General features: G+C 41.2%; 2 protein-coding genes across 3 annotated transcripts; both read left to right on the top strand.

Moving 5' to 3' along the window:
- The first annotated feature begins 1,355 nt into the window (after positions 1–1,355).
- On the top strand, positions 1,356–8,699 carry DUSP19 (dual specificity phosphatase 19). The gene is made up of 4 exons (XM_087733206.1): positions 1,356–1,658; positions 1,824–1,870; positions 2,926–3,078; positions 7,349–8,699. The coding sequence occupies exons 1-4, from the start codon at positions 1,436–1,438 to the stop codon at positions 7,568–7,570; spliced, it is 645 nt and encodes a 214-aa protein (XP_087589332.1). The 5' UTR covers positions 1,356–1,435; the 3' UTR covers positions 7,571–8,699.
- Positions 8,700–9,259: 560 nt separating this feature from the next.
- NUP35 (nucleoporin 35) lies at positions 9,260–20,532 on the top strand. Of its 2 annotated transcripts, none has more exons than XM_087733204.1 (9): positions 9,260–9,411; positions 10,305–10,475; positions 11,907–12,034; positions 13,707–13,767; positions 14,388–14,529; positions 14,919–14,988; positions 15,079–15,207; positions 17,263–17,430; positions 17,799–20,532. In XM_087733204.1, the coding sequence occupies exons 1-9, from the start codon at positions 9,378–9,380 to the stop codon at positions 17,874–17,876; spliced, it is 981 nt and encodes a 326-aa protein (XP_087589330.1). In that variant the 5' UTR covers positions 9,260–9,377; the 3' UTR covers positions 17,877–20,532. The 2 variants fall into 2 exon arrangements, with proteins under 2 accessions (XP_087589330.1, XP_087589331.1); XM_087733205.1 differs by lacking the exon at positions 9,260–9,411 and adding an exon at positions 9,438–9,803.
- Positions 20,533–21,566: the final 1,034 nt, after the last annotated feature.

Here is a 21,566-nt window from a genome sequence, read left to right on the forward strand (position 1 = left end):
GCAGAAAGTGATTGCTGAGAATTATGTTTTGTCCTGGAGCCTTCCGTTTGGCGCCTTTGTTACCTTGATCTCTGATCCAGCCCAGATCTCTGTCCTGTTCCTCTCCTTGTCCTAAGCATCCTCCTTGATTTTCTCTCTTGGTTTAGACTCTTGCTTTTCCAGACAGTGTGTGGGGTATTCCGCCTTTCTCAGATGAACTCGATTTTATGTCTAATTCCTGTGAGAAGATTGCCTCTGGCACTCCTAGAAATAACTTATGCTCTTGCAATTCCTAACACTGTTCTCTGCTTCTTGAATTGACAAGGCATTTGCAGACCACTTTACGTGGAACGAAAGTTGCCATTCTGTACCGCATTGTTGGGAACTGTCAGAAGGATGTGTTCAGAGTCATCGTATCCTGCCAGCATAGGTTTGAGGCATATTATAACATCAGTGGGGAAGTACTGTAGTAATACATCCTTATTCTACAAACCAGTGTAGAGGATTGTTAAAAAACTGAAATGCATTTCTGGCACAATTTAAGTTAACAGTATTACCATTTAACTTCACAGACAAAAATTTCACACACTTACATACTAGCCGTGTAACACTACAGATAGTACTCTATAGAGAATACATGAAAACATGGGCATTAAGTGGTTTGGGAATAAGGGAAAACCAGCCTCACCTTGCCTCCCTTTTCTTCCTATTTTGCCTCTTTTGCAAACATAAGAAGCTGATTTGATTTAGTCTTTGGTCACAAGCCCAAAGACTTGGGGGGGGGGGGAAGTATTTAATTCTAATATTTTCCATTTAACTGCTTACAATATTTTCCCATGAGGCAAGCCCCAATTACAGTCAGACAGGCACTGCTGCATGATTTATTTTAACGGGAATAAAAATAATTAAACCCCCAAAGCTTTAGGTGAACCCAAAACTTTCTCCCAGGCTTGTTAGTACCGAAAGATCTCCTGTGGCTGGCCCCACCAGAGACCGGACCAGGCTCCGCTCTCCAGGGCGACCCGAAGGCCTCGCGGGGAGTTATTTCCCACTCCCGTCGCTCCGAGAGCTCAACGCAGCGGGCAGGGGGAGGCCGCAGGGTCCAGCCCCGGTAACGGCCGGCCCGAACCCACCTTCCCACGGCGAAACCGGGCGGGGCGGGGCGGGGCGGGGCGGGGCGGGGCGGGGCGGGGCGGGGCGGGGCGGGGCGGGGCCCCTCAGCCTCGGCCGCACCCCCCGCCGCCTCACTCCTCCTCACGGCGCAGGGGAACCTTTATCGCGCTCTGCGCGCCGAGGCACCGCCCCCGAGGGGCCGGTAGCCAATGGGGGCCGCCCGCGCTCGGCCTGGCGCAGCGGCCGGGGGCAGGCGCGGGGCGTCGGGCGGGCGAGCGGGCGGGGCCGGGCCGGGCCGGGCCGGGCCGTCAGTCGCGGGGCGAGCAGCGGCGGTGCCCGGGCCATGCACTCCCTCGCCCAGGAGATCCGCAGCTTCTCCAGGGCCAACCTGCGGAAGCAGCGCACCCGCGTGACGACGCTGACCGGCCGGAGGATCATCGAGACGTGGCGCGGCGCCTGCCTGCAGGTGGAGGAGGAGGAGGCGGCGCCCGGCGGCGGCGGCGGCTACGTGCAGGACCTCAGCGCCGACCTCCAGGTCGGCGTGGTGAAGCCCTGGTTGCTGCTGGGTGAGTGGGGCCGGGGGCGGCGGGGGGCGGCGGGCCCGAGAGCCCGCGGTTCGTCCCGCCAAGCAAGCGCCTGCCGGGGGGGAGCGGGGCCGGGGGCTTCCCGAAGCGGCAGAGCTGCCGGCCGGGAAGGGGCCTAGCGTGGCAACCGGCTCCCTTTCTCTTCAGGGTCGCAGGATGCTGCTCACGACCTGGAGACGATGAAAAAGTATAAGGTAACGTGACAGGGAAATAAAAATGCATCTCGCGTAGTGCTTGCTAGTGGATTTCTTTCTTAAGTTAAGAAGTCTAAAATATTCTCAAGTAACTTTAAGAAAGAACATATTACATTCGCACGTTTAAAAGGCTGCTCCATTTGCAGATGGGTGGAAGCCTTTGAGCTTCACAAGAAGCTGAAATACTTTGCTGCAAGGCTAATGATTGTTTACAGCTGTTTTCTGGAACAGATTCCCGCATTGCCGTATGCGTTTCGGTTTCAGACACTGAGCAGCATCAGGCCTCCTTGCCTTATGGGGGCTGATGAAACAAGAAAAAACAAGCAGCAGCAGCAGCAGCTCTAAGTCTGTCCCGAACTTTGGTCTTTTTACTCTTCTCTGTTACAGTAATGGGGTGATAAGGCCTTCGGACAGTGGTGCTTCTACGGGACAGGGAGTGCACCAGTCTGGCATCTGATGCCATCTAAATGTCACTTCACTGTAAGTTAAAAGAACACACAACCTGGCCGTAGCCTGAGCAGAGCAAAGATGGCAGGAGGCCAGAGGTGGTCTCGCCTGCCAAGTACAGGTATAGTTTACTCTGAAATCCTTCTGCTCCAGTAAATGGTGCTGGTAACTCATCAGGAGGAACTTAACGTTCCTTAACGCTGATGGGTTAGGGCAGGCTTGAAATTTAGGGGACTGTTGAGTGGTCTGTCCTCTCATTCCTATTGCTTTCTCTTTTATTTTCCATCTGTGCGCTGACAGCTCCCTTCTCTGTTGACAATCCTTACTGTAGTCGGTGTTTGGTTGAGCACGGATCTTTTCCTTTCCTCTCAAAAAACCAAGGAAACTGAAATTTATATATATATATATATATATTTTAACACGCATTAAAACTTTGCTTGGAGAAAACATACCGTAGACACTGTGTGTATGTAAAACTGAACATTGCAGCTGTGTAAGGTACAGTCTATGTATGCCTAAAGAATAATTTACCTTTGCTACTGCTCATTTTGCTTGCTGTCTTCAGAAAATGCCTTTTTCTCTTTTTCTTTTTTTTTTTGTTGACTTAGGTTACTCACGTTCTAAATGTGGCATATGGAGTCCAAAATGCCTTTCTCAATGACTTTATATACAAGACCATTTCTATTCTGGACCTCCCAGAAACTGATATTACCTCCTATTTCCCAGAATGTTTTGAGTTTATTGAGAAAGCCAAGATCCAGGTATGGTATAGCACTAATTAATGTTAGTAGTTATCCTGTTTAGATTATTTATTGCACTATTTAAAATCTAAACCAGCTTCTTTTGTCAAAAGAAAGTATAGTACCAAATGAATAGTTTTGCCATTGCCTTTTTAAATTTTAAATCGAGAATCAAAGCAATTTCTAAGCATTCGTAGAGACAGGGCACTGCTGTTAATCTGCATTCCCTCCAGTATTGTTTTTTCAGAATGACTGTCTTGCATGTTTTAGAGAAACGCTTCTTCAATACAGTTGGACCAGTGGCTGACTTTAGATAAAGAAATCCCATCGTATGAACAAGTCGCTACATCTGACAGAGGGAAAAGGAGAAACTTTACTTTAGTTTATTCATCGGGGATGTTGTTTTGGATTAGGAGGAAGCCTAACAGGGCTTTTACAGATCTGTGTGGTTTGTCAGCAGCTGTCCACCATCCTTGTGCTTTTTCTTGACCACCCATTGAAGATGCAACACATTGAGCTATGAGTTCACATACAACTATGTACCAAGACTGTCAGAGAACGTGTTAGTAGTCTTGGAGCCAACCAGTGATTTTAACTGCTAACAAAATCCTGAAAAAGACATAACATAGGAAGTAGGGTGAAGGGACTCCTTCTGGGGTTGCTTGGCAGCCCTGTCTGTAACGAAGACCATCCCTGACTCCGATTTGTTAAATTCAGGCTTAGCGTGTCATTTATGACAACCATTGCTTTGATCTCAACACTACGACTTGACAACCAAACCTTATTGCATGTTATTCCACCATATCTACCATATTCATTATTTACGTAGATTGGGATAAAAGAAGATAATCTTGCCCAGGCTTTCTTTGTGTCACACAATGTTCTTTCCTTCTCTCATTTATCATTTATGAGCTATGTGATATGCGTTGTCACCTAATGAGCTTTTCAAGGTTTCTAGTTACGGTTTCCACTTCATTTCTAAATGAGACTTGCCGTTCATAACTGCAGTCTTGCTTTCTGCCTCCGGTGTTTATGTTCCAGTTACTATTTTGTAAGCTAAGGAGTTTTCCTGAAAACTTCTACAGCAATATTAATAGTTTTTTAATGGGAGAGTTGGGTAAAAGAGCAGGTAATTGATGGAATAAATGTTCTCCAGGATCAGTTCATGAAGTGTGTGATAGTAGTATGTGGAGACAGATCTCTGGATGGTTTGAATCACTTTATTTGCTTTGTCAAAATACTGTTAAAACATCTTGTGATAAATTGTATCATGAAGTGCTCTTCTGTTTAAGTAATTGCAAAGAGATACTACTGTTTCATCTCCTACCGTGGGGGAGGGAGAGATGTTCACTGGTGAGAGAGCATGATATATAAGAAATTATTACTAGAAAGTGGTTAACTTAATGAAGTAGTATGAGAGCACTTGAATTTGAGAATGCAAGTAAAGCCTGCACTGTTCAGTAAGTCACTGCCAGCTGGTACTTGTAACAGGATTGACTTTTCTAAAACTGTAACTGCTCAAGTCTGTAGACGCCATGGTACAAATTCTGATACTGATCAGAGCTCACCTTTTCTTCTAGGCTCCAAATTGGCAGGCAGATTTTCCATGACATGTTAGATGACCCATGTCAGATCATAGTGCTATGAATGAGGGATTTTTTTTTTTAATCTTTCTGTTTAATATCTAATTATAAAACCTCTAAAGTCTTGTCTTTCCAGGGAGGAAATCTTAGCTCATTCATGAACATCTCTCCTTATTGCTCCCTCTGTCCCTCCTAAAGAAAAAGCCCTGGCACCACTGCAAAGTGGATCCCTAAGGAACTACATTAGCCCATGGCTCTTCACCCAAAAGCTTTATGCTTCTTTTTAATTTCTTTTCTCAGTGAGGCTTTTTACGCACTGTGTATAACCACTGTATAGTCACCTTTTCTCTTGGTGGAAGGTGATTTTGCTTCCCTCTATATAAAAATTTAAAAAAACCAACTTGGTCTTGAATCTTAAGAGGTTCTTGCAAGACCATGGACCATTTCTGGGTAGGCGAAGGTTAGGCTATCAGGATTAGAGCAAGGAGTTCTTGGTAAACAGAGACTAATTTCGTATCTGCAATCTGTTTCTCACTTTTATTCTGTATTCATATCTAATACAAAATTAGTTCAGAATTACAGGCCAAATTCATCTTTGTATAAAGAAACAATGGGGTTTAGCAAGGAAAGAAAAATGTTCACAGTATTGAATTTGGTTTAATGTTATTGCCCATGTTCATTCATGTTCAGTAATTTTCAGGTCTGTTCTGTGGATATCACTATATAATTTTTGGCAATGTACAACAGAACAGTCATTAAAACAAACAAACAAACACTTAAAATAAATGTGAAAGAGAAAAATAAAGCATGAACTGTACAATGGGAAAAAATAAAGGATCACTTCCAATGCTTATTTTTTGCCCTCGGTGCCACTGCTAGATATTGATCTTGATTATGATATGTTCTCTCTGAAATATATCCCACTAAATCAGTAAAAGCTACTCCAGGTCTACAGTGGATAAGCTTCAGCAATTGTTTCATTAGCAGGGGCATAAATATAATTTTTAATGTCGTAATTTTAATGTCATTATTATAAAGGAGATAGTGGATTTACAGGTGACCACTGGCACTTCCTCAGGTACCTGAAATACACGTACAAGTCTGCTTTGCACTCTGCTGCAGGCTGTGTGATGAGAAAGCATGTCCCTGCGAATGTGAGGAAGGGAATGAAGATTACAATTTCCAGCAGACAATGCAAAGGGGATGTGATTTCCATGGCAAAAAAGGGTGGTACTGCGGTTCATTGTGCTGGGATGCAGGAGCTTAGGTTCAGTTCCTAGCTCTGCCATAATCTTGTTGTGTTAACTCGAGCAAGTCATTCTTCTAGTCTCAGCTTGGCATTTCTTCAACAAGGATAATAACACTCAATTTCATACGTCTTTGTCTTATTATTTAAACGGGAAGATTTCTGGAGCAGGAACCATTTTCTGCTCTGTGTGTTTATTAATATACCAGATAATTGCAACGCCCACATCTGTAACATAAGCCATCAAGTTCCTGGAAAGGAACCCTGGTGGTTATAAGGTCTTTTTTTCCTCTAGGTAAAATGCCCATTGAATAATTTGTGCCTGTTAAGGGCAGACAGAGCAGGCTGTTTATATCTAGAATATATTTGTTTAGCCTCAAGTATCTGAGCACTTTGTGTCGTGTTTCAGTACCTTTATTCAGCATATGGAGATGCTAGGGGTTTGGGGTTTTCTTTTTTGTGAAAGCGGCATTTGGCAGACAGTTTGGACCAAGTCTTTTCCAGGTCATAGTCTGACATACAAACATGACATCATCACAAAGCCTGGGCCTTGCAAATGTCGCCTAAGCCACACTAGATTGTCTAGTTGTCTTTGTGTTGACTCACACCCATTATTTCTTAACAAAACTTGCAGTGTGTTTTTAAAGAGTCATTCAGGTGTCTCAAAGATTGTGTGGGAAATGTTTAAGTAGGATAAAAACATTAATTTTATAGATAGTTCAGGATAAGCCTGAATTTAAACCCCAGGAGAAACATTTGTGAATTTATGGGAGGATCAGTAGTTTTGGATTTTGCACCTTAGTCCCCCAGTTAAGGGACCTTAGTTGTACCAGCTGTACCAGCCACTGCAGTTGTACCAGCGGTGTGATGGGGAGGTAGAGATTTGTTGCAAATCACACGATATCTTTTCTGATTTTTCTGTTCCTATGCATGATCCTGCTTACCCAGAATCTTCGCTGAAGAACTCCAGAGTACGCAAGAAGCGTGCGACTGAAACTACAAGATGTTCTAAAATCTGCCTCTGTGCCTAGCTGTTTGCTGCCTTGCTATGTTTTTAACCTGGTAACAAGATACAGTCAAGTTCTTTTCCATATTGCAAATCTATTTTAAAATTGGCACCCAATTAGATCACATCCCTTAGTATCCCAGATGTCTGTGATTTGTTTTTTACATGACGGGGCTGCTGCAAGGTCTTGGGGAAAGGGACAGAGGAATGGTTTTTAGTTCTAAGGTATGAATGAGCTTTGAAGTATTTGATAATTATCAAGTGGCTTTGGTTAGAAAAATATTTAGGTTTGGGCTTATATATCTATGTTTGGAGTTACTTATATGTGTAAATATTTGCTTTGAGCTCAGCAAGGAGCTTTTAACAAGCCTTAATAGATTTTTATGTAAAGTTTCTAATACTTGTTGCTATCTACTTAATGAATATCCCAACTTACGTTTCATTTGTTTCTTGAAGGATGGCGTGGTACTGGTCCACTGTAATGCAGGAGTCTCCCGTGCAGCGGCAGTAGTCATCGGTTTTCTAATGAATTCAGAAAGACTGAGTTTTGCTACGGCCTTTTCCTTGGTGAAAAACGCAAGGCCTGTGGCTTGTCCAAATCCTGGCTTCATGGAGCAGCTTCACAAGTACCAAGAACAGAATATAAAGGCAAATGGAAGCATAAATGATCACGACTGATCAAAGGGGAGAAGTGAAACAATCTGTTTTGACTATACAGCAACAGATGTTGGATGTACTTTAATCTGTCATTTTGCAGTCCCCTTTCACATGTGCATTTTGAAGTCTTCACATATTTTTTTTTGTTACCCCTCTTTGACCCCTTTTTTTTTTTAGCATGTAGTCTAAAGGCCAAATGGTATTCCACTGACTTCAGAGATGATTTTGCCCAAGAACAAGCTCTTCCTATGGCGTTAATACAAAGATAAAGTTCAATTTTCCTTGAAATATTAGAAAAAACCAGAATGATGGTTTTTTATTGAACCATCAGAAAATGCAGGCAATAGAGAAAGGAAATAAAGTAACTGAGATAAGTTGCCCTGTTTACTTTAATACTAAACCAAATCTATGTGTTCTAGTTGGTTGTAAAATCTAGGTAATAAAATGTTCATGTAATAAAGTACCTTGAGATTGGATTTTAAATTAATATTGCAACTAAAGAGGATTTTATTGAATTTTGTGGGCTAGCCAGCCATTAAATATTTTTGGAAATTAAAATAGGTGGTCTTTTGAGCGTGCTCAAAATGCATAGGATGCTTTAATGCTTCATGTCTGTTTCTCATGAAGTAGTGATTTGAAGTGCACTAACATGATGTTTTCGAAGTGCTGGAACCAAGCTATTGGGGTTTTTTGGATCATTTCGGTGGAGATACAAAAAATGTAACAAGCCCTCTCTGACTCGCTGCTGCCTTTTCTTTGCATTCAGTCCTCATTTGCTGTCCCCTCACTCCATTCCACATCATGTATAAAGAACAGGTTTCATACGATAGGTAACTTTGACCCTCCTGACAGATCTCGGGCTGGAATTACTGTCTTAAGATGGCATTTAAAAAAAAAAAATCTGTGAAAAATTTTAACAGTATTTTTTGTGGCCTTCATGCCAGTTCTAAATGGTTTGATATATTCATATACAATAAAATAAAAAGAACACTGTGTTTGGATAAATTTTGTGCTAAAGTGATTGGTTTCAAGAAATGATACAGTATTCTCTCCATACATACCACTAGCTTGAACTACAGCATGTCATTGTGTATGAACTACACTGTGTCTTGTTCTCGGTATTGCTCATGCTAAAGGCTAATGCAAGGTTCAGGTTACCCCCCCCCCCCGCATATGATTGCTATTCTGTGGTCATCATTTCCCCATTTCCATGGGGGAACTCGTCACTGCATTTCCATTTCAGCTGTGGAGGGCTGTGTGTGCTGTCAGCCTTGGAAATGACAGACCGTCTCCTCCCTGGTGAGTAAGCTTTCCCGCTTCATTTCAGTGGCAGGTGTATGAGTTCTTAGCCCACGGAAATAAATCCAGGACAAGCATTTGTAACGATAAATACGGTTCTCCACGTCGTGTGCGTAACGATCGCAGTTCACGACACCTGTCCCTCAGTCCGAGAGCCGGGCCGGCGCGCTGCGGCGGAGGCGGCAGTTTGTCAGGGGGCCGTGAGGCGCGGGCCCGGATGCAGCTTGCCGGTAGCGGCGCCAGGACGCGAGGAAAGCCGGCGAAACCCCGGACCTCTCCTGAGCAGCTTCCTCTGCCGGTACTGCGGCCCAGCCCTGGCGGAGATCGGCGCCTTGGGGGAGAGGCCCGGCCGCCCTCCCGCCCCTCCCGGCGGCCGGGCCTCTCCCCGCTGTGAGGTAACACCCCCCGGCCGTGGCCGCTCACAAGATGGCGGGAGGGCGGGTCGGAAGTGACGGCGGGAGGAAGTTCCATCCCGTTTGAAAGCAGCCGGTGGAGCTGCTGGCGGTCCTTTCCCGCCGCCTGGGCCGACATGGCCGCCTTCGCCATGGAGCCGCCGCCCGCAGGTGAGTCGGGCCGCGGGGCCGCCCACCCCTTCCCGGCGTCGTGCCCCCGTCGGCTTTTCCGGGCGCCGCTTCGCCCTGCGCGCGCCGTTCCGTGCGGCCGTTGGGCGCGTGCAGGACTGTTGGGCGGCGCGAGGCGCCTCAGGTCGCTGCTGCCTGGCCCAGGCTGCCCGGCTCTTCCCCCCGGCGCTGCCCCCGCTCCTCTGTCCTGGTGAGGGGACTGGGGCCGGGGCCGGTCCCCTGCTCCAGGCGGGGGGACGCGTTGGGGGAGTCCGGACGCCGCCGGGCTGAAGCGGGTGATGGGAGACCGCGCCAGGATGAGCGCCTTCCGCTGGGGGACAGCGAAAGGGGGCGTGGGGTTCAACTAAGCAGCCGCCGCGCCGGTGCTCCGTGAGGTAAGATCTGTACCTGAAGCATCCCGAAACCCCAGGGCAGCTCAGGGGCGTGGCGGGAGCCCGGCTGTGGCGGGAGGGCCGCGGGGAAGCCGCGATGTGGCTGGCGTGAGCCCGCGGTGCTCTGTCGGAGCACGTTCTGCGGGCTGGGGCGCGGAACCGGCCGTCAGGGGAGGAGAATCCATCCTTGGCGTGATTGCTTTTACATAAGAAACACCTTTAAAACAACCCAAATCCCATAATTACCCTCAAAACCAGAAATCCAGCCGTAACCAAAGTAGTATATTTTTAAGAACGAAGTCTCAGCGTGGCCATTCTTGCAGTTGCAAAAAATGCAAGACTGTAATAAATTTTGCTTACTTGGAAAATAAATGATTAGAACTGGCTTAATCACTTACTGTATATTGTTTTACATTTTTTTAATAGAACCACTATTTAAGCAATGGAAAAGACTAGATCACTTGGCTTCTTCCATCTTTTAAAATTTTGTTCTTATTAACACAGGAGCTGAGCCAATGACTCTTGGCTCCCCAACATCTCCAAAACCAGGAGCTAGTGCTCAGTTTCTTCCTGGATTCTTGATGGGTGATTTACCTGCGCCAGTGACTCCGCAACCACGTGCTTTAAGTGGCCCTTCAGTTGGTGTAATGGAAATGAGGTCTCCGCTACTTGCAGGTCAGAAGTCATGCTGAAAAATTGTCGTGAAAGTCAAAGTTTGGTTTGTCTTATTGCTCTACATGACTGCTGCAGACTTGAATTCTTGTAGTTTTATAACTTGTTATAAATGAGCTCAACCCATTGAATAAATGGTGAACTCAAGTGTATTTGATGGAGTTGGCCTAAACTCTTCAAAGCAGACTGAAGTTTAATAAATGTTTTAAATATGGCAGTTTTGGTACTAGGAAAGGTTGCTTTTACAGGGAAGGTAATATGAACTACTAATATAAAATAAATTTATACAGCTCTTTACAAGTCAGTTACACATACAGCCATCAATGTTTTCTCTTTGTTTAAAACAGAGATGTCTGCTGGCAAACTAAATGCAACTTGTGCAAGTTGCTGATTTCTTTGCAATGAATTCCAGAAAGTCACTTACAGATTGTCAGACTTCTAAAAACTGGGTGGAGAAAAACTAAAAAATACTTCTTAATTACTATCTAGTGGTTATATTTACAGTATTGATGTCTGCTGTAATTGGGCTGTAGTAATGACTCTTCCTAGCTATAGATGCTCATCTCTTTCCAACCACCTAGTTGATCTGACTGGAAAAAGTCCTCACCCATGTTTCTAAGGTGGTGGTGGTATTATATGTGTGTTTTCTTGTCTGAGAAGTATGAGTGAGTTGTGAAGAGCTTCATTGATTTATTTCATGTCATGGGTGATCTTGGCGTTTGTATTAAATCAGTTGGCATAATCTAAATATCTGGTGGTGTTAGTGAGCTAGTGATTTTGAAGGAGAAACTGAGGATTAAAGTACTGCGGGATAATTTTAGATACTTTTTTTTTTCCAATTTCAAGCAGAATTGGACTCGATGATCCTTATGGGTCCCTTCCAACTTGACATATTCCGTGATTGGTGGTCTGTTGGTCTCTTGCTTCTTGCTCTTGTCTGTCCCCCCCACATACAAGCCTCTTAAGAAAATATTTATGAAATTGAAAATAGTCATGTGAATTTCACGTAATTGTTTTTAAAAGGGTTTATTACAGCCTCAGAGTATCAATTCTAGAAAAGAGGGAACCAGTAACTTACTAACACAGGCTTCCCAAAATGAGTGATTAAGTATATCGCTTAAACTGAAAACCTTGATGGGAGAGTGCTTTATATAATACACTGTACCAAAGTGCATGTAAGTAATGAATATACTGGGTTAATAAGAGTTCTAGGTGATACGTGTGTTAGGAGGCAGTTTCTGACATGTATGTGATACTTCTATGTAGAACGTTCAAACCTGAACAGTTTGGTGGGCCAGATAGTTTTGCAAACCCCCAGTGAAACAATCAACAGTCTTTTATGGCTGAATTTACTGCTGAAGTTTCAAGAACAAGTAGCAGTGGAGTAAAATTACAAGTTTTCTTATGCTCGTCATTTGTTCCTTTTAATTGCAGGAGGATCTCCCCCACAACCAGTTGTCCCTACGCATAAAGATAAAAGTGGTGCTCCACCAGTTAGAAGCATATATGATGAATTATCTAGTCCTGGACTTGGATCAACGCCTCTAACCTCCAGAAGACCAGTAAGTGGCTTAGGTACTGGCCTCTTCTTAGAAGAAGATGTGAGGTAGCTTACTGCTTCAGTGAATTCTTTAAGTCAGTTGTATAAACTGCTGTAGCAAAATGACTGGTGAGTCCTCAGACCATGCTGTTGCTTAGTCTGGGTGTTTGGAGTGCCTGTTCCTGTGTAGTCTAAATGAGAGCTGTAGTTGTGATTTTTGATACTGTAGGGAATGAAAAACGCAAATCATGCCTCTTCTATGCTTTGTACATGACAAATGTAGACTTGTTGCAGCTTTTCACCTTCTTGCAAATGTCTTGGGCTGCTGATTGCCATAAGGGTCCAAATATGCATTATCTTTTCTTTTAGTGGGCAATAGAGGCACTTACTCCACACAAAATTCCTTCTATTTCAGTAAAACACCTAACCAAATTTGGGCAGGGAGGTGGGGTTAATTTTGAAAGAGTAACAGTAAAATTTCTGCAAGGTCATTCTAATAATAAGCTCTGCTACTTACCTCTACTGAGCAGTCGTGTGTTAGTAGGTTCTTTCTCGGTGAACGTGATTCTCTTGATGCAAGGAGAAGGCCTTTCACTGAATGAGCAGTCTTTTTATTGAGTATTGCCTTCTGAAAAGTTTATTCTGAAAGTTCAAGTTCTCTATGAAGGACAGAATCCAATACTGTCTTAAAGGACTGGATAATTAAAAAAAAAATAATGGGCAGCTATCAGAATGCATGTTGCTATGTCTACAGGTGCTCCAGTTTGATCTTGTATCTAAGAAATGCCATGATTCAGGCTAAAAATAACTAAAATTGTTTTGGATATTGAAATCCTTCTATGTTAAAAAGAAAATAACTGCTAGCAGCTAAATATTGAAGTATACTTTCCTACAGTGCAGCTGCACTAAGTAGTTGAGAGGGAAAGTAAGTCTAGTGATGAGGAATACAAGTAGGGGTTATGCTCCCGTGATTTCTAAGCCCTTTAGAAAGTGAAAATCAGATGCTGGTAACTTATACTGACATCCTTTCCATCAGGAGGCACGTGAATTACTTTACTACAGCAATAGTGAGATGCCTATTTTGAAAAAGTTAAACTATAAGGTTTCTGAGTATTGATACCTAAAGCTACTTGGTTTCACAAAGCATATGTGATTAGTGTTAGGTGACAGATTTTTCAGTTCCTGTTACCTAAAGCTCACCCTAGGCCTAAATAAGCTTTCTTCTTGTATACCAGTAGCTCTTTCTTATTAGATGATGATAAAATATTGTAGACAGACCCTGAATCCTGTTGCCTGTGCTGCTTCCCTTCTGTAGTTTGCTCTACATTCCCATACTCTCTCTGATACTTCCATTTAAGCCTCTGATCAGGAAAGTTAACTGCATTCTCTTCTAAGGCTTAGTAATCAGCTGGAAATTCCAGAATGTAATAGTTGAGGGTTACTGGATGTTCAGGCTATCTGCTAGACTGTGTGCTAGAATGTAAAAACATTGACAAGTAACTTTTCATTAATAACTTTCAATAATCTTGTATTAAATATACATGTAAATGTCTGCTCTTACTCTTAAAAGTTAGGAGTAACTTAAGGCAGACAGTTAATATTCTTGCCTGATGCTTAACTTAAGAAAATGATCTCTTCTGATCTGAGAAGTGTGCCTGTAAGAATGATCTGTTACTTTCTGTATTTTAATGCAGGCCAGCTTTTCCCTAACACAGAGCCCATTGGTTGGAACTATGCCATCAACTCCTGGAACAGGTAGGTGTCCTGTCAAAATATATAATCTACTTTCTTGCTGCTTTCCTTGATACACAAAAATCATCGCTGTTCAAGGTACATCAACTCCTTGCTAATTTGCAAAGGAATTGTGTCTTTCTTTACTAGCTTTTCAAAAGGTATGTGGTTGTGAATAGGAAATACTTTTCCACTCTGAGACTGACTGAATTTCAATCAACTTATTAAAAATTTGTTGTTGAACTGAGCACAGAGGTGGTTGTACTTGAGTGAAGCATCTGAGATTGATGGGTTGCCTTCCATCTTTGTAAGGTTTCTTATCTTATCTATGAACCTGTGGCTTCTTGCTAAGCTTAATTCTGCTGTCTTGTTCCTATTTGGCTTCTGTATTAAGCTGCTGGTGTTTAGAGGTCAAGGAGAAAGCTAGGTTGCTAGTCATAAAACTTACTAGCATGCTTACAGGCGTGAAGTTGGGGTTGACTTACTGTTTGTCTGTGCCTGCAAATAGATCGCCATCAAACTCTTCCATATACAAGTGAAATGCTTGGTACTGAATTTATTCTTTTACTAGAGGCTCTTAAGGCTCTTAAACTTATCTGTCCTGCAGAAGTAATTTGTTAAACAATGCCATTTCAATTTAACAGCTTCAAGTATGTTCAGTCCTGCAAGTATTGGGCAGCCTAGGAAGACTACCCTGTCTCCTGCTCAGCTAGATCCTTTTTATACTCAGGGTGATTCCCTGACTTCAGAAGATCAGCTTGATGACACATGGGTAACTGTATTTGGGTAAGTTGATTTCGAAAGTATTAGAAAAAACATGGGTGAAGTCTTTGCAGCATATGGAAAGAAGTACTTGGACGTTGCTGTTGTCTGGCATTCCTAGGTTCTGCCGGAAATACAACTGTTGTTAAAGCCAGCAAATGCATATATTTTAGTGAATCACCTTAACTTAAGCTACATGTTAATTTTTAAGTTAAAAAGGCAGCAGTCTACCATTGAGTTGTATGGTGAAGTAAAAATGCCTAGAAGATAATATTCCTCAAGTCACTGCTTCTAAAATGGCATGAACACACTGATCTCTCTTGAATTTCTAAAAGCTATTCATAGGTTTGTATTTTAGCACCGTAATACTTAAACTACTCATTATAATTTTGGGGGTATTTTTTGTCTTTCAGATTTCCTCAAGCATCAGCTTCGTATATTCTTCTACAGTTCGCTCAGTATGGAAACATATTAAAGCATGTGGTATGTCTTAGTTTGAGACTTATTTCTGAAAACATTCTGGCTCATTCTTTAAAAGGTTAAATTTCACAATTTTATCTTAATCTCATACAGATGTCCAACACAGGAAACTGGATGCATGTTCGATATCAGTCTAAGCTTCAAGCCCGGAAAGCCTTAAGCAAAGATGGAAGAATTTTTGGTGAATCTATCATGATTGGCGTCAAGCCATGTATAGATAAAGTAAGTTAACCTGATTTTATTTAAATATAAGGCACTCTGCTTTTGGGCTTCCTTTTCATTTTCCCCGACTTCATTAATTTTTGCTTTTGAATTGCAAAGCATAGGTAGTTCAGTTATATAGGTATAGTCTATTATACCTTACATGAGTTTTTCTTAAGTATTTGACAAAATTTCCTGCTGAGAAGGAATATTATGGGCAATCTCTGTGCTCCTTGGAAGGTACAATGCACAGAATTATATTGCTGTACAAGATACAAAGTGAAACCATAACATAAGAGACAATTGAGATAAAAGTTTCTCAGACTGGAATTTGTAGCGTTTAGGGGCTGTGACAGATATCTGATGGGAGATTAAGACTGTTATTGCTCCTAATTGTCCTTTTTATGTGCCTGTTAAACTGAAAAGCCAGAATCAGATAATCTTAGTACATCAGACTGAAAATTCGTTCGCAAGACAGTCCTGATCCTATTCTCCCACCTGCCCCTACAAAAACATGTTCCTTTCTTGTAAGTAGTGGTTGGGGTAGGCATGGCTGTATTTCAGTCTAATTTTATCATGAGCTATTAGTTTCTAGGCATTGACAATGCCCTGACCATTAATTCTTGCAGCACTTTGCATTGGGTACTGTACATTAGCTTAAGCGAATGACAGTCATTCTTTTATAGTTCACAGATTATTTTTTTGGTCTCCTCTAAGGATAAGTGATGCTAAAGAGTAATGTAAGTTTTCAAATGTAAACCATTCTGAGAAGGCAGCCCTAGAAATTGAGCTTGCAATTACTTGAATTTTTCAGTTCAAAGCATTCCTTATACTGATTAAAATTCAGAAACAAATGTACTTCAGTGTCCCTTTCCTCTGTGGGTTTCTGATGATAGGGCTTCCAGTCTCTTCTTACCTTATTTACTATTTTGGTGTCCAGTTTGTGGCAATGACTGAATTGCCTATAAGCTGAAACTCTAATGATCTAAGACATGTAATTGTCAGGCATCTGATCTTTGTTGCTTTTGATTTCCCGTTATGTCTTTTGTGGATAGTGTCCACTTTCAAATATCAATAAATAAACCCATAATCATCAACCTGTATTTCTGGAGGCAAGAGAGATTTCTGGAGGCAAGAGAGATTTCTGGAGACTAATCCATTGAGGGTTTAGCATTAGCCTGTAAACCTCTTCCTTGCAATTGAAAACTAGATATGATGAATTGCACATCAGTGCTTAGGCTTCTAATTTAAATGTAGCAGTTAGTTCCATGGGCTCTCTTCTCTGAGCAGAGTGTCAGCTGCCACCCACACTGGACACGAATCCTATCCTGGATTTTGGATAGCTGTCTCTGGCCAGATGTGCTTCTGAATTTCTGCTGTCTTGAGGCTGGTTGAATGCTGTGCTCCACTGAGTCTAAATCCAACAAACCAGGCTGGTTGTCATTTCCCATCTTGTTTTCTTTGGGTTCTTGTGGAACTTGTCGTTCCCATCAAGTCACTTGCTTCCTCTTCCATTCTACATGCATTCCTTTCTAAACAAGCTTACAAAACGGAGCCTTTGGACTCCTTTTCTAGCATTTCCTAAGGGGACTGAGTGAAACTCCTTGGCAAGTTGAATCTGAGCAAAAAGCTGCAAGTTGGTAAAGGCTTGGAGACTGTCCTGTACGGATCAGGTAAAATATTTTAGATGTATTCAGAAAGAGGATGTTATGCTACTTAGTTCAACTGGGCCTGAAAAAGTTACTACTTGAAGTTTGTTGCAAGTTTTACAATTTATCTTCTCTATACTGTTTCAAACTTGGCTGACATTTAGTACATACAGTGAACAGATGACATGCTTCCACTACGTTGAAATGGCATAATCCAACATATAAACAACTGCAGTGAGGAAAATGCTTGGTGGTGAGGTGTACTTGTGTGCTCTATACTGACAGGCAATTTACCTGTGGTCTTTGCTTACTTTGAGATGTGAATGTATTTTATCAAACAATTCTAGATAATAGATAATTCTAGATAATAAAGGTTGAAACGCTGCTTTTTGGTATTCGTTTACATTGTATTAACCCTCTTTTTAAGAGTGTGATGGAAAACTTTGAAAGAAGCTCTACGTCCTCAATGTCTTCAGTTTTCACTCCACCTATGAAATCAGTCGGCACACCAGTACAACCTGCAAATAATACTACAAGGATTTCTACGATGAGACCTCTTGCAACAGCATATAAAGCTTCCACTAGTGACTATCAGGTATTTTAAGGGAAACAAAAGCATATGTTTTTGTGCTGTCTCCCCTTAGTTGTGTGAGGCTGTATACACATTAACTTCAGTGTGACTTTAGCCTTTATCTTCTCCTGTCATTTCCTTAAAGATGTGGTTCAAGTACAAACTCAGTCTGTTCAGTCTCTAAAATAGTAATAATAAAAAATAATAAATTAATGACTTGTCACTTTTCCAGAGCTTAAGGGCTTGTTTTGAAAATCTTTCAAACGTATTTTGTCAAAATATAGTAGCACTTAAGAAAAGAAAAGAAAAAAACCTGGTTACTATAAAAAGAATTAACTATATGTTGACTGATTCTCTTTATTTTCTCTCTTCCTCTTCCCCCTGCCTTCTAGGTGGTTTCTGACAGACAAACTCCTAGGAAAGATGAAAGTATTGTATCTAAAGCAATGGAATATGTGTTCGGCTGGTAATATGCAAGAGGAAGTAACACACTAAGTTGGTCAGGGTTTGAAATATGCTACTGGCATCTGTGGTTAGTTGTATAACTACTGGTGGCAGTATTTTAACATCTCACCTGTTATGCCTTCAGTTAATTCAGCAGACATGTAGCTTGCACTTTAAGTAGCGGCAATGTACACATGGTTTGAAAAACTGAGTAAGTGTAAATATAAGTGCTTTTTCCCCATTTGTGCTCTGATTGCATGATTGTAGAAAAAATATCAGCACTGACTTTTTTTTTTTTTCCCCCCCTGTGTAATTACTTTCTGTGAATTACTTCCCAGTAAGTTGGAAATGTTTAAAATGGCAGCTTTATTTACTGATGCCTCTAATTTTATTGGTTTTTTTTCTGGAAAGATGTTGGGCTACTTGCTGGAAGAACACTATGCACAGCTGGCTCCCAGGGACAGGGACTATTCTTAGTATATGCGGTTTTAATCTTTTTATTAGGATTCATTGCTGTTTTAGAGTTATCTCTGATATCATGTTCTAAATGTCATAGCAACCTTTTAACTCTTTGTTTTATTAATAAAGCTAAGTTAAGGGTTTTTTTCTTCGGTTGTATTTTAAACAAGTATGAGTTCTGTTAGGAAAAACTATTTGCAGTACTCTTAACTGTTAAGTATGATGCTGCCTAATGTTTATTAGTGTTATCAGCAGAGCAAATGCTGCTGATTTTTACTGAAGGTAGTACCAACTGGCGTTAAAACTAGCTAATGTTTAAATGTCGTCTCCATGGGTATTTTACAGCAGTGTGCACTTAACAGGTAACAAACTGCAGCATTCTAAGCTATCAAATGTTGAGTTGAAATAGCTGAATAGAAAAATGCGATGTGTCAGTGACCATAGCTGCTTTCGTTTCAAGACTCTTCTAAGAAATTCTCTAAGGTATTGGCTGAATGATGATTTTTTTTTTAAATTGAACTTCCCCCCCCTTTTGAAGTTTTCTGTTGGAGGTGAGCCTCTCAAGTAATCATGTGTGTCATGTAAGCTCATAGTCTTTGAGGTAAAGGTCTCTTTCATCTGGGAAGAAAGCAATTTTTTCTTCAATACTTGGGAAACTATATGCAACTATTACTTTTTTGATTTTGTGGCTGTTAGTGTGGGTCAACATCAGCATTTTAGTCTGGGTCAATAGTGTGTTGGTCAGGTGAATGTCCAGTCATACCCATTTCCATGCCTTGCTTCACACTGCAGTGTGGTCTCAAAGTTTTTCAAATGTACTTCTCTGATGAAATTAGATGGAAAGGTTAGTCTAGGGGCATGCCTAATGTCCCTTAGATGCTAATGGACATCCAGTTTACAGGATTAAGCTAGAGATAGTCCTGAGTAAAATCTCCAAAGCACTTAGTGAGAAGTCAAGTTTCTAACTCAGGGCACTTTGTGCTTCATTGTATGCTTTAGAAGTAACCTACCTGCAGGCAGATTGAGAGATTTTTTTTGAGATGCATTTTACTGTATTTGCTGGCTGATGCTAATCATCCATTTGCTTTTGATCAAAGGGAGCTGCTCAAACCTAATTAATACCTGCGTGTGTTTTCTCAGAACACATACGGCTTTTTCTTGGTGAAAAATGTTTGTCATGCAGATGACTTCAGAAAGAAAATAGGTAATTCAGCTAAATTCTTGTTTTACTATTTGCTTTGCAAAATACACTTCTGGTGCGCTTCAGACTTGTAATGATGTATATAGGATTTAGTTTAGTGAAGTGATGAAGAATAAGATTGAACTCGGATCAAGTAAGTCTGAAGCTGAATACATAAGGAAGGAGTTGGAGCCAAAGTCAATAGTTTGGCTGACCTATTTTACCAATAAGTACCAGATTTAAGACTGTGCTAAGTTGGGGGGGGGGGGCGGTCCCAGTTGTTTACCTTACTCTCTTGTTTCTCATAGCATTAGGAATGATTTTACTAATAGGTCATTGCAGCTTCCTGTAGAGTAAAAGCACTTGGGAGTAGCAGATATTGTTTACTTTGCTCTGGAGGTAGTAAATAGGAGGAAAAGACAGTTTAGAACATATAAATCTGTACTTCTGGACAGTATCATTAAGAAATTATCTTCATATGGCTTCTGCTGGTAAAGACTTCTGGTAAGACTTAATATATTGTCTTAGTGTTGTGCGCTAGTTAAACCCTGGTATCAATGATCTGGGCTTACTAAGTATGAGAACGTTACAGTCCCACTCTGAATAAACCATGGCACAGCTTTGTTGCAACATGTTCCTGATAATATTGTTATGAATTATATGAGTGTACAGGGGCCACGTGTGAAAGGGCAGAGGGTATTGAGAAGTACATTTGTGAAGAATCTCTGAAACACTTGGAAGGTCTTCAAGTAAACTTTTTCAAGGCTAGCAACTGTTGTTAGGTAGCATGGCATTTAAAAATCCAATTCTTCCTGTTTGTTAACAATGTACTTGCTGCTTTGCAATAAGGAAGGATTCTTTTTTAGCTGTAGCTAGATTTGATTTACATTAAAACCAAAGTTACAGACTTCAGCTAGTGATGTGTAACATACGAATGAAACTCAGTTCTGGTTTCAGTTGTATGGGGTTTCTTGTAAGACTGCCAACTACATTTTTCATAGGATTATGGCTTCAGTTTAAAATAAAACTGTCATGAATACTTATTTTCTGTTGTCTGCCTCAATCACAAGCATGTTACTCAGGGATCTAATTCACTTCTCTTAGTATGTAGATCGGCACAGTTTTAAATTCTAGAAGGATTTGTTATATTGTTTCAATGGTAATTTCACTACAATTTTAACAGATTTTTTTTTTTGTAAAGACTTTTATAACTTGGAGATAATGTTTATTTTTGTCCTCTTTCCCTCCCACCCCTCCTCAATTTAGCTTTCTAGTAACTTTCAAAGTGAGTGATATTTATTTGGATAATCCATGCACACTAACATAAAATGGAGACCAAATGTTAGAATACACCATGTCTGCCTCTCATTTCAAGTTGTAGGCATCTACCTCCACTGTGTGGCAGTTCTGAAGAACTTTAATGAGAGGTTTAACTGATATTGAACGGAATATGATATCTTAGTTTACTTTAGTTAGGAAGTGCATAAACAGTACTGTGAGAAAATAGCAGTGCTGAAATGTCTTAGTTGAAGTGCTTTAGTAATAAAAGAAGAAAGGACAAAGATGAGTTTACTAAATATCTTGATTTGGGAGTAATTCAGATTTCTAAATATTGCTTTAATGAAATAGTTCTTAAACTTTATTTAAAATCTTACCAGCGTTCACTCGTCTCCATTTTGAGATGGATAAATTGACCAAATGATATTTTAGCAGAATATACCACAAAATCCATTTTATATGAACATAATTGGCCTTTTTTCTGATAGTCTGAGTACATGTGGAAAAATACAAGACTTGCATCAGTTTTGTTCAATTTGACTGTAGGTGACTAGACCACAGATGAGTCTGCAAAAATGTACTGCTTAACTATGTTTAGAAATAGTAAGCTGCTCAGTTGTTAAGTGAGTGAAAACAAAATAAACTGGCTTACAAACAACTTGGAATCAGAAGTTGGTTTACTGAATTGCAGACTTCAGGTGAGAAGGCTTTGGAAAAAACATTCTAGACCTCTAGTAAAAACATCAGTCCTCAGGCAGCTTCATGGCTTTTGGTAACGCTGCCTTTTTTAATTGCTTGC

The sequence above is a fragment of the Nipponia nippon genome, unplaced genomic scaffold (assembly GCF_047370975.1).
Source record: "Nipponia nippon isolate SJK-2023a ecotype South Korea unplaced genomic scaffold, ASM4737097v1 scaffold_5, whole genome shotgun sequence".
Taxonomy (NCBI): Eukaryota; Metazoa; Chordata; class Aves; order Pelecaniformes; family Threskiornithidae; genus Nipponia; species Nipponia nippon.